This window comes from Uranotaenia lowii, chromosome 1, assembly GCF_029784155.1.
Source record: "Uranotaenia lowii strain MFRU-FL chromosome 1, ASM2978415v1, whole genome shotgun sequence".
Classification (NCBI taxonomy): domain Eukaryota; kingdom Metazoa; phylum Arthropoda; class Insecta; order Diptera; family Culicidae; genus Uranotaenia; species Uranotaenia lowii.
This window is the reverse complement of record NC_073691.1, coordinates 15,482,607-15,496,241: the sequence shown is the minus strand read 5'-3', so window position 1 is coordinate 15,496,241 and position 13,635 is coordinate 15,482,607. Positions and strand designations below refer to the sequence as shown.

At 39.2% G+C, this 13,635-nt stretch overlaps 1 protein-coding gene across 3 annotated transcripts in view; it reads left to right on the top strand.

Annotated features, from left to right (window-relative positions):
* Positions 1 to 13,635, top strand: part of LOC129758459 (eye-specific diacylglycerol kinase) — a 164,024-nt gene that overhangs the window by 90,313 nt on the left and 60,076 nt on the right. For all 3 annotated transcript variants that reach the window (XM_055756072.1, XM_055756147.1, XM_055755994.1), the window contains 4 exons: positions 1,204 to 1,333; positions 12,169 to 12,472; positions 12,540 to 12,714; positions 13,368 to 13,578. In XM_055756072.1, the coding sequence (XP_055612047.1) occupies positions 1,204 to 1,333; positions 12,169 to 12,472; positions 12,540 to 12,714; positions 13,368 to 13,578 (820 nt within the window). The remainder of the gene's footprint in view (positions 1 to 1,203; positions 1,334 to 12,168; positions 12,473 to 12,539; positions 12,715 to 13,367; positions 13,579 to 13,635) is intronic.

Here is a 13,635-nt window from a genome sequence, read left to right as displayed (position 1 = left end):
CCACGCCACCACAATAGAGATGCCATCAACCGAATAATTTGACTCGCATCGGTAGACTTTTTAACTTCCCAGCTCCACCAATCGCATCAACATCCCAATCGAATAGAAAGATCCCGATGCGTGCTGAAAAAAACCATCATTAAACTAGGAGAGCACGAAAAAGTTCCGCACGTTTTCGAGTGGCGGTATGTGAAAAACTTTCCATACCGCACGTAGTTTTCCTGGGATGGTTTTTTTTTTCAATTTTATTAGTTTTTTTTTACCAATGGAATAGTCAGGGAAAACTTCACAATTGCTGCACGTGTATTCAAATCAGTCTTATGAATGCCAAACTACTTTTTTTCTCGCTTGACTCACTTCGGAGCAGGTGGATAAAAAAAGGTAAAAAATGGTTCCCACCACAAATGCTAGTGGCTCCAGAGAGTAACTTAGCTGAAATAATAAAACGGTGGAAAGTTTAAATCCTAAATGGCAAATTTTATTCAAACTGCCGGGAGATTGTTATCGTTGATGAAATGAATCTATTATTTCTATACATTATTTTTCTCGAAATAAAATAAAATCATTTCATTACATGAGAAAAATTCTGCCTGTCTTAAAAGATAGATCAAGTTTCAACAACGCCCACGCTAGAATGTTTTTATTTTCCGTTTTCTTTTCGCTACTTTGTTGTTCGCTTTTCCAAGATCTAATTGCAACACCGCACTCAAAGGCACTAATCCATCTTCTAACTCTAGTGGAGGTTCCACTATTTTTCTTCTTTTTTTATTCTAGTTTTCATTACGATTGTTCTCTTTTCCCCCCATTAACTCTGAGACGACCCCCTCTGGTCATAAAAACATTAAAAGTTTATCCTTCAGAAACGGAACTCTACTGTTCCTGCAACTAACGGCAAAACTAATTTCCCCCTTTTTTCCAATCTATTTTCTTTTTTGCTCTCTCGTTCTCTTTTTATATCAACATTCCCGGAAACTTTCAACGATGGATTTATGACCCTTGGGAAACGCGGGCGAATCTTCATCATCGCCATCATCATCGCACGATCTTGAAACAACAACAAACTTGGAAAACGCCATCCAATCGGAACCTGAAACGGAAACGAAAAACGGGAAACAACAAAACCGGCAACACCGATGATGACACCGATTATCTTGGTCCCGGACCTGCAACCTGCAACCCACAATCTACGACATCACTACCCAGTCCCTGCAAGCGAAGCTCTCGTTTAGTTCTAAGGAAATAGTTGCTTTATCATGTGCCTGGTGTAAATCATCATATCATAACAAGGAAGCGTGCTTCAATCCGGAACGGATCGGCGAGGAGTGTACGCTGGGTGAGTGCAAACTTTTAAATTTAACATATTGTATGGGAGAGATTTTCAAGAAAACTGACTCAAATTGTTGAAAATCGTAAATTTTGAACTGCCATTAAATTATTGATTCAAAATCGAAAAATCTGAAAATGAAATTTAAAAAAATTTAAACAGTTTTAGAGCTATGCTCTCAATTTAATTTAAAAGTTTTACCGATAGCAAACTCCAAATATCTCAGGCTACGTAACATCAATTTAGAATATCTTTTTTCTTATTGGAAGTTAATAAATTTGCTATCAAGCGTCAATAATTTGTATGTTTAAATTTTAGCATAGAAACGGTGTGCGGTGGAAATGTTTTGTCTTGATTTAGGCTTTGAACAAATCAATCGAAAAAAAAAGATTTCGAAAAAAATGAAAAATCAGCATTTTTCTTATTTTAATCGCTGCACGCTCTTAGATCTTGCTGAAATATGGCATAAATCAATGCTCATTTAAAGAGATTTAATATTATTTGTTCTTCCTAGATTTATGTAAATTAGTATTTTGTCGAATTGCTCGGAGTAGCGGTTAAATGTCTTAACAACATCAATTACAGATGTATTGGCCTTACAATTGGTCTGACGGAGAGAGAAACAGAGCTGGTGATTTCGGTTTCTTAGTCCTAGCGGTCGCACGCTGAGCTGGAGTGATTCTTGAATCTTGAAATCCAGCCGTTAATCAACAATTACACCAAGTTCCTCCACGAGTTCGGCACGAATAGTTGGTTCATCATCAAGGCAATACTCAGCTGATAACGTGTGCCGTTTGCGTGAAAACGAAATCATGGGATTGATGAGATAGTACAGTTTCAGATCCTCAGCATATGCTTGTTTGGGTCCGACGAGTGGCAACAGCACATCGTTAAATATAGTGAAAAGATGATTCCTTGGGGCACTCCGGACGAAGCGGGAAATTGATCGGACACAGATTCTTCCAAGCGAACTGTGAGCTTCCTTCCTGCTAGATAACTGCGAAACCAATTTAAAAAAGACCCTCAGATTCCAATGCGTTCGAGTTTAAGGGGGGGGTAGGGTCTAACGGGTATAAAAAAAACACCATTTTCACGATTTTTTTCTAAAGCTATCGTTCAAACAAATGTATTCAATTTTTTTGCATTATACAAAGCATTGTTAAAAGAACATGAAGTAATTTTTTCGTAGAAAAATATTGAAAAATGAGCCGGTGACGGAGCATTTTCGAGGATGCCTTTTAGAAAACAGGATTTGCGGTGGACACTGTATCTCAGCACATAATCATCTGAAGTCAAAAAATCAGAGCAAAATATTTTTAATAGATGTTTTTCTGGACCCCAACGTTTTTATTTAACTTAAAAATATTTTTATGAAATTTTTGTGGCTGTTGGAAGTAAAAACTACGATTTTTCACTTAAAAATCCGCCATTTTTCACCTCTAAAATATCCCCAAAGTAAAAAAATCAAAAAATAAAAACGTTGGGGTCTGGTATTTTATATGTAGAAAATATGTTCCAAATTTGAAAAGAATCGGATAAGTAGTTTTCAAATGACGATGTCCACGGACTTTAAAAACGTGCTTTCGAGAAAACCGCGTTTGAAGTTTCTGCTCTTGCTTTCTTGCAGTATTAGATAGGAGGAGATAAAGGCCTATAACTTCTACAGTTTTGCTTCAATTGACTTGAAAATTTGACACAACATTCTTGAAATGTTTTGCAATAAGAAAATAAAAAAATAAAAAAATCGATTTTTTGAAAGTGTTAGACCCTACCCCCCCCTTAACGAAAGCTACACCGTGGTTCACCTTGTCGATTGTAGCTGATAAACGGCTTGAAATCCCTTAGCAAAGCTGTCTTTTAAAGCGGATCTGAACGTCAACAGGTTCGCGGTCGTAGAGTGCACTGAAGCATAAACGCGTACTGATTATTTGAAAAATAAGGTTTCCAAAATAGGTAGATGAGTAGCAAAACGACAAGCTCAAACAGTTTAGCGGATGCACATGAAGCTGAATATCCGCGACAATTGTTACCGTACCCCTATTTGCCTTTTTGTGGACTAGGAACATGTAGGCCTCATCATTAGGCGATGCAAGGCGATGTAGGTAGAATCATTAGGCGATGCAAGGCGAGTCAGCAAATGTTTTCAGTATGTTGAATTAGATATGTGTTCAGATGAGGAACGTGACAAGGAATTCTACTCAATTGCTCAGAAGAAATAAAACCGATGTCAAAAATACTGCTAAATTTTTCTACAAAGGGATCGCAGTTTTCTGGAACAGAAGTTGCGGTCTTATCATCGTGAAACATGCACGACGGCAAACCAGATTTCGTTCGTTGTACTCGGTTAAAATAGCTACGGTTGCAGTACGGGTACTAGCTTTCTTGTAGGCGGAGTAAAATTTTAGAAATTCGGTTCAAGTGTATTTACACAGATTTTTGCCTCAGATAAAAGCAAAGGGCTATGTTCTTCAGCGATTTCCCAGGAAGTTAGAGGGTTCAAAGCATCTAGGAGTTTGGCACATGACGATCACTGATATAGTTGAAGGTGTGGGAGCGTGGGTCAGAGGTTTGAATTTTTTTTTTTTTATGGGAAAATCAAAAGATTGTTGAATCAGAGGGGAAGCGAAAGCAACATTCACTACAAACCACAGAAGGAACACGTTTCGAATCCTTAGAATTATTTAAAAATTCTTGAAAATTACAGGAGAAACGCGTCTCGATCCTACCGGCGAGGTTGACTGAGCGGTTTTTCTGTCCTGAAATCGTCCTGTAATTTCAGCTGTTTGGAATACAAAACGAAATCGGCTCGATCACTTTACCAATGGCACATGAGCCGTTTCGATCACGGATTATCCCAGGGACCCATCGTTGACAAAACAAAAAGCCGCCGGCCATGGCCTTGAGAATAGCGTAAACTAGATTTCTTCGAATTTCTCTGAGTTCCAATATGTGGAATTTTGATGCTAAAGGGCGAATACGAAATTATTGCGACACCGAATGTCATGTCAATTTTCTTATAATGCTTAGAATCAAACCAAAATTTTAGGGTAGTTTTATTCATATATTTACTTCAAGAATCTTTTTTTTTCAATTTCTTAACATGTCCTTCTTGTCTTTGACTGTTTTCTTGCTTTTCCGAAGTTCCCGTTTCATTATTACCCAGTATTGCTCCACCAGGCGCAGATCTGGACAGTTTGGCGGGTTCATGTCCTTTGAAACAAAAAGGAAAGAATTGGCCTCGTACCACTCCAGGACACTTTTAGAATAGTGGCATAATGCCAAATCTGGCCAAAATAGCGGAGCTTCGTCGAGCTGCTGCAAGAACTGCAAAAGGCGCTTCTCGAGGCGCTCAGATTTATAGATCTCGCCATTTAAGTACTTTGCCCTTTGTCACGAAAGGTTCACTCTTCAGTCCGCAAGAGCAGGCCCAAGCAACCAAAAGTCTCATATCTACTTAAACTCGTTCCTCCAAAGTTCAAATTTCGCTGAATAAAGGTTTCAAAGGGAATTGGTACCCAATTTTCTCGAATGTGAGCATGAAAGTTACAAAAAGTTCCTCAAATAGCCTTCTATGGATTCGAAGTTCCAAAAAGTTCCTAAAATAGCCTTTTTTGTGACATGTCAATCGCATCCACACACTATGAAAGTTACAATTTGGATCTCAAATAGCCTTCTATGGACTCGAAGTTCCAGAAAGTTCCTCAAATAGCCTTTTTTGAGACATGTCTGCCATTTCATGAACATCACAAAAGGGCATATAATAAATAAATCATTTTTGGAGCTTGAAAATTGTTGAAATGTATAATTTATTTTGAAACTTCAACTCAGAACAACTTAAAGCTAACTCGCAAATGATTGTTTTTGAAAAAAGTAAATATTTTGACTTTATAAAATTTCGTCCAACTGTATTCACTTACCACGAATTTATCACACATTGAAAGTCAGTTGAAGCAATTCATTGATTAAATATCAAGATAAAATCCAGAATTTGTATAATTTTATGCTTAACAGTTATAAACAAGGAATTTAATTTTTTTAAACCGATATTATTTCAACGGATGATTGATTTATACGCCGTTTCGTAATGTTTCTTAGTAATAATCAACATGCGTCTTTGCTGTTGGCCGCTCACTGTCCTTGCGGGTATTCTAGGAAGCTTATAACCACTTCAAATTTTAGCTGCCGATAAGGCAACATCTAGGTATGGCGTCGTGGCAGCGTGTTTGGCTATCATCTCGGAGGATGGGGTTCAAATCTGGTACCAGGACCAATTTTTTCCATTAGGTTGTTTGATTGCTTGTGTAAGCATTTCAAATAATTGTGTAGCAGAACCGGCGTGCGTGCCGCCGGCATGTATCGAACAAAATGAAAAACAAAGCAATTAAGTATGATCAATTGAGGGAGGTGATGGGAGGAATAAAGATGGATGCCGAGAAACCGGCAGCACCACATGGGCTGGTGATGACCAAAATGAGAGAGGAGAGGAGAATTATTTTTTGTTTTTGCTGATTAAACGTTTACTTGTGGGCTGAATAGAAGGCCGTTCAAATATGTAATGGAACTTCAAAGTTTCAATAAGAACTTAAATTTTGGGCTGAATAAAAGGAACTTCAGCACATTGATTATGCTGATTAAGCTGTGTTCGACCTTTTTCACGAGACTTTTGGTTGCTTGGGGATGGCCTGCCAAACGAGATATTTGGAGGCGAACTTCGACATTTTCTTCTTCTTAAATTTGTCGTCCACATCGAGCTTGCTCTTGCTGGTGAAAAACCCCAAACCCGGAATTTGCTTAAAATCGACTTTTATAAACGTCTCGTCGTCCATCACACAGCAGCCATATTTTGTCAGCATCTTCTCGTAGAGCTTCCGCGCCCGAGTTTTAGGCGTCGATTGTTGCCGCTCATCGCGGTTTGGGAATTTCTGTATCTTACCTTGTATGTATGTAGACCAGCATTCTTTGCATTCTGGACGTAGCTCTGTGATATGCCGATCTTTTTAGCAAAATCACGGCTCGAGACGGTGGGATTTGCTTTTATCATCCGCTTCACCTTTTCCTCCGTCTTTTTGTTCTCCGGTCCCAGTTTTATTCCAGCTCCTTTGCCGTGGTCTAACGTCAACCGCTCCTGGAACCGCTTCAACACTCTGGATACGGTTGAGTGGTGTATGTTAAACATTTTTTTCCAACTGCCGGTGCGACAGGTCAGGAAATTCCAGGTGTTTTGACAGAATTTGTTCTCTCGACTCGCGTTGGTTCACCTTCATTTTCGTTGAATCGAAAAACACGACTTCGAGTTTGACAGCATGCTAACGATACACATTAATGAAAAAGTGTGCAAAATTTAGTTGATTTTTACCCAATGGAAAAAAGATATGCCCTGTTGAATGTGTCGCAATTTCGTTTTCGCCCTTTAATAAGGTTCGATGAGCTCTCGAAAAACTGTATGGATGAACTATGCTCGATCCTGTCATAGCACCATCTTCTGTTACGGCAAAGGCATTGTGAATACCTAGTCAAAACAAATTACCCACTCAACAACCGTTTTGTATTGTTCTACTGTAGGTTGTCACCAAACAGCGTAACAAAAGGCACTTAGATTGGCGTGTATCATGTAGAGTAAAATTTTCTTAGTGTAAAACCCCACATTCCTACCCTTTCTTTTCTGTATGAGTCGGTTTGGAAATACATTGTTGCCCAACTTATTTCGACAACACTGGAAAACAAGGAGAAAGAGGGATGGAAATTCTTACTAAGGAGTTTGTTAGGACCAATTCCCAAAATTCCCGCTGGTTCGGAATCACCACGATAGTTTCAGACGTATGGGAATTCGAACGTTAATAGATAACACGACACAAGTGATACGATCACGGGAATGTTTATTACATTATTACATTATTACGAGCGCTCAGAATACAACAAAAATGAAACAATAGTGGACTGTATCTTAAAACTACCGACCGACACGGGTGATTTATTGGTTCTGATCTGACTAGCAACTTTCTACCTATCGTTCACAATAGCGGATCGAGTCCGTTCGATTATCGCCCATTCCTTCTCCTACGGTATTGGCTATAGCTATAGGTAACTATTAGGAACATATTGCTACACACACGCACTGCTATCTAGCTATTATCACTGCAGATGCGTGTGGCGCGGATAAATCAATTGATGCTGTTTTTAGGTTGATTAAGATGTTATTGCGCTCGGCTCGCGCTGCTGTTTTTGGCGCGAACAGAGTTCTTACTTGAAAACGATCAAGATCGGACGTATTCCGTCAGTTGGTCCGACAACCGTTCCGAGGCCCAGGAAGCACGTGGGTCATTTTCCGGTCCAGCCTAGCAGGAAACACCATCCGAGGAGGGCTTTGTAGGCGTTTGTTAAGGTAGCAGCCCCAGTAACATCCGCTCGATCCCGGATGCATTCGGTTTGGTTCGCCGTTCCGGGTAATCACGCGTTCCGATGCAGACCCGAGATAAATCCGGTTCCGATTTGCCGTCGCCGGGTCCAGCTCAAACATCACCACGGGTTTGCTACAGCTCCAGTCAACCCTCCTAAAGCTCGCATCGCACCTGTGAGAGCTCCCTTCGCAAGGTCATCGAAGTAGGCACCACCACGTGGGCATCCATTACCCGAAGACAATGCTAGTCTTAGCAGGTATGCCAACTCGCTGTCCAACCTAAAGCCAACTATCAACCACCTAACCTTCCACCAATATGTATGTACCCAGTAAACCCTAAAATGTAAACCCGTGTTCTTGCACGCCATCCGAAACCCCTCTCGTTTAAATTTGTTGTGCTGCCCAAGTCCGCCTTTGGGTAACCGTGTACCTAAGTTCGAGCAAACTACTGCGGTCGAAATGGAGAGTGTTAGTTCAGAAGCCTCGGCAGACAGCAGATCAAGCGGATGACGTGGAGACCAGCCAGTCCAAAGCCCTATAGCGTACAACTGACATCGAGCAACTGTTGGGAATCTGTGGATACGTTTGTTCGCCTGAATCTTATTATAAAGCCTAATATAGGCTTGCCAGATGGTTTTCAAAAAAGCGGGACATTTTGAGAAAAAAAAGCAGGACACAGCCGAAAAAAGCGGGATATTTCAAAATGTACTGGGAAAAGTTAGTTCATGATTTTTTTTTAATTTTCACCATAATTACTCTTAAATGTCAATAGAAAAAGAGTGCTTCAACGATCATATTTATGCCATACTTATTGTTGACACGGCCACATCTGCACGAGCAATCTACTCATTCGATGAACATGACTGGGTTAAAAACACCGCAGTAGGTCTAGTGACAGATCAGTGACAGAGGTGCAATTTGATAGTAAGAGGAAGAAAATAAGGGAGAAGAAGAAAAGGAAGTTGGGAATTAAAGCGTGGATTATTCGTAGTAAGTTAAAAACTTCTAAGTGTCGGAGATAGTTTATTAATAGATAATAATAGTAGGATATAGGACCTGGGATTCGGAGTTATGCATTCGTCGGGAACGGACGTGGTTTTTCTTCGTGCGTGTAGTGCAGCGTTATGTGTTTTTTTCCAAGCGGTTTGACTTACGAATTCGGATTTAGGTGAATGAAGTGAGGTTCACCCAAATTGAGCCTTTTTTCAGATTTTTCCACCGGTTCTGGTCGAAATAGTGTGATTCTGGTCTACGGACGCATTTGCCAGATTGCGTACGCGAGGAAGAAAAGTGCAGAAAAATACGAGCTTGGTTGTGTTGTTTTGCAGAGCAAATTCGATGTTTTATTTTCGCCAAGCCTACTTGGTTTTTCGTTTGCGATGTTATGTTATGAAGGGGAGGTGTGCAGTGCGAAACGCAGTTTTTGGGTCGCCGCCGATTGTGAGGCAATTGATTTAAAACCAAAGTTCTTGAAATATATTCGAACAGTAGTATATTTAGTAAATTTTGATTACTGGGTGAAGAGCTGTGGGTAATCATTATTGATATGGTGTGGTAGCGCTCATTATTTTGGTAGGCCACTTTCACTATCCAATTGAGTTTTAGGTTGTGTGCTGGGTTCGAAAAGTGAAGTGATTTTCAGTAATGCGCATAGGAAAGTTCATGGGAAAGCAAGTTAAGACTTTAAAGCTTATTGTCAATGCAGTTGAAATCCGTTTTGGCGCTGGTGATTGGCAACTTTGTCATGAAATCATTGGAGTTGCGAAGTTGAACCATGGTGAGATCGTTTTATTATTATTTATTGCATTGAACATTATGTAAATTGTAAATAAGAATGTTCAATCACTTGCCAGCTGGCCAGGTGTATACACGGATGCCGGAATACCTGAGTGAATTTATAACATTGAAATTGTTATTAATTTTTACTGATTGATTCATTCTCCAAAAATAAACATACATAGACACGAAATACATTCACTCCATAACAGTTCATACGAAGCCATGGTGCCGGGTATGGAATCTGTAAGCCTTTTAAATAATGAATTATAATCCATACTTTGGTACAACTGCGGTGAATCCGTGCACCCATGGTGGATAACCAACATACAACATACATAATAGTAGGATATAGGACCTCATTGAAAAGATTCTAACTTGCAATCTGCAATCTTCAATCAGGTATGTTAGGTAAAATCCCAACCAACCCAATCGACCTGTAACAAATTTTTTGATAGGTTACATCCTCTATGCGCATCTGCCGTAGGCAAATCTAAAGTTCGTTGAGCCCTCACACCAAGTGCTGTAAATTAAAAGAGCTCAGCATCGACAAACGTAACCCGAAAGTAAGTTATAAAAGTTCCGTTTTGTGATTGCGGTTGAACACATCAAAGTATTCGTTCCTCTTTAGGGTTTCCGAATCGAGTTAGTTTGGGTAAGGAGATCTCAAAAACGATCAGCAATAACGTGCGTTAATTATTTACAAAGCAAATGTAAGTAGCATTAAAACAAATTATAAAATAGTATCGCTAACAACTTCAGTAGCTTGAACAGGTTTATAAACTGCTCCCTTCAAATAAGCCAATTTAGAATTGGAAAGAAAGGCAGTGGATAGGGTGACCAAGTGTCCATAATTGGAGTTGCAGTAACACTAAATAATTGTAAGTTTAAATCGAAATAATTGAAAATACCTGTTATTAATCCTTAACATACATTCCAGTTTGAGCTGTATAAAACTGCTACAAGAACGGTGTTCTTATTGAGATCCGAAAGAGTTTACTCAACACTTATTTTAAAAAAACTATATTTAAAAATAAATGCTTTTGAAACTTATACACTGATTTTCATCAGGTTCGAAAAAAGAAAAACAACATTAGTTAAATTGCGTATTCAAAAATTCAGTTTACTTAAAAACAAAATTTTGGAGTATAAAATGAATGAAAAATATTTTGAAATTACAATCAGTTTTGCATGCAACTTAAAAACATAATATGTTCGTCCATGAAGTTTGAAGGATTGAAATCCGCCATGGGTTCGTCATATGAAACCTATTTTTTTCTACATTCTTGAAGAATGGAATGAAATTTGTATTCTATTTCATTCCAATTTAAATCAGAGGTAGGCGTTGTCTAAATGGCACCGTACGTATTTTTTTCGGGACTGTGAAAATTTTACTAAATATATTGTTTTATTAGTGTTTTTTTTTATTTTGCGAAAAAATGTTTATCGAGTAGCCGGAGGACAACTGAAACACTGATCAGTGGAAGTGATTTGAACAGGCTTGAGGGAGGATTGTTTCATAAAATTTTCTTTGTGCAAGTGGTTTGTTTTTTTTTTGCCCAACTGAAGTGATACAATACGAGCTTCTCGGGGAAAGGGGAGGTTGAGTGTTGTTCCGAAAATGGTCCGTGGTACTAGAAATCTGTGTGTTTTGGTATAAAAGTGTGTGAGGGCTTTAGTGCTTAAATATTGAATTCGGCGGTTTTATGTTGATTTTTCAAAATTATGATCCCCTGTAATGATGGGCTGTGAAAGTAAATTCCTAAGAGCAAGTTCATTGCTGTTCGAAAAAAGTGGTAGAAATTTTGACCCTTTTAGCACATTTTGAAAAATTTTCCATGCAAAAACATTTTCAAGATCTGTGGCCTTCAAGTTTTTTTACAACACGTGTTGTATTTTCGCATGCTGTGATGTAAAATTAGCAATATTTCCATCTCATACGGCTGAAATAGAAACAGTGCTGTAAAAAAATACAAAGCCCAAAGATCTTGAAAACACTCTGCATGGTAAAATTTTCAAAATCATGTGTCAAAATTTCTACCATTTTTTCCCAACACCAGTGAACTTGCTCTTATAGGGGTACAAGTAAGTACTAGGAAAAGTAGATGGTAACAAGATAAGATGTAAAACATCATTGAAAATGTGATTTTTTTTCTCTTAATAATATAATAAAAATAGCTTAACTCTATTATGGGGTTTAATGGGGGGAATGGACAGGATCAGGATCGACAGGATCAAACGAGTGGAAAACTGATAAACAATGGATTGTGGGTTCAAGCATAATTTGTTAAAAACATACAAAAAAGTAGGTTTATGAAAAACTAATATACATATCGGGAAATTAAAAAAAATGGCCTGGGTTGTTAAATATATAAGGACAACTCTTTAAAACATCCATAAAAAATGGACAACTCGAGGAATTAAAAAAAAAAATGTCTTGGGTTGTGAACTGAAGTTGGAATTTTGAAGCTAATAAAAAAAGTTCTGCAATATGTTCTTATTTTTTTTATATTTGAATCCAAAAATTCAGTATATACACGCAATTATCAATATTCATAACTTTTACTAAGACACGAACGCCACAAACGTGGTAAAATGTCTATAATTAGAGAAAAAAAAAATTTCATAATTTGAAACTGATTTGAACTTTTCCTTCTTCCCCATCCTGTAGGTTCCCACCGAGCAATCGTGGTTCCTCCCTCCTGGATCGTCAAGCTCCCGCGGAAGGGCAGCTTCAAGTCGTCGCTCCGCAAAACCCCCCAGAAGAAGAAGAAGGCCGGCAAGAAGGCCTCAATACCCAAGGAACCGAAGACGTTCGTCATCAAACCGATTCCGACGGCCAACATTACCCCGGTGCTGGTGTTCATCAATCCGAAATCCGGCGGGAATCAGGGTGCCAAATTGCTGCAAAAGTTCCAGTGGCTGCTGAACCCTCGGCAGGTCTTCGATCTGACCCAGGGTGGACCAAAGATGGGGTAAGTTTTTGCCAACTATACTCCGCTTTATGGGGAATAATTTGAATTTTTCTTTTTTTATTATTAGACTGGAAATGTTCCGAAAAGTGCCGCAGCTGCGGGTTTTGGCCTGCGGAGGAGACGGAACCGTGGGCTGGGTCCTATCGGTTCTGGACCAGATCAACTTTGTGCCTCCTCCGGCTGTGGGAGTTCTTCCTCTGGGAACCGGAAACGATTTGGCCCGAGCCCTCGGATGGGGTGGAGTAAGTATTGTTTGAATTATTTGTGTGCAGATTACCTCTCTGTTAAAAAAAAAATCATTCAAATCCCCCACAATCACAAATCAATCATGTCAAAGAGCAATAAAAACTGTTAACATGAATATATGATTGAGGCACATTACATTTGTGTCCTCCCTGTACACAAAGGTCCGGACTTTTTATGTTTTCCTCGCGGCCGATAACGTTTTCCTTTATGATGTCGCAAGCCACCAATATTTGCCATTCGTCGTTTTGAGGGCCCTCATCGGGCATCGAATAGTATTTGATATGATGAGATAAAAGTAAATTGATTGAAAATGTGATTGTTTTCCCGCGACGCTCGCCCCCGCCAATCGATCGATATCTGGCTCCAAATACGTAATGCTGCCCTGGGGGAGGGAAGCCGATTCGATCCAATTGGCTGACGGGAAATGGGTAAATCCATTTGTCCAACTTTAGGATCCCATTAAATCGGGAATTGATTTCATTGCGCTGATGTCACATGGAATCGGTTCCCTTACTGTAGTTTTTCCCCCCCCCCCCCCCCCGAATGAGTGTCCTATTTTCGATGTCACATTCAAGACTGGAACAATAACAGCTCTATGTCACTGAAATTTAATTGTTCCCCTTTATTTTTTTTTCTAATTTTATAACAGGGTTACACGGATGAACCAATTGGAAAAATTCTGGAAAACATCGGTCAATCCGATACAGTTCTACTGGATCGGTGGAACCTTAAAGTGGAGCCCAATGCATCGATCTCAAATCCGGACCCCGGCAAAGACAATCTACCCCTGAATGTAGTCAACAACTACTTCTCACTGGGCGTTGATGCCCACATCGCCCTAGAATTCCACGAAGCCCGAGGTAAGATTCATTGAAAAAAAATCCAAACAACTCACTCAACTTTCTTAAAATGTCTTC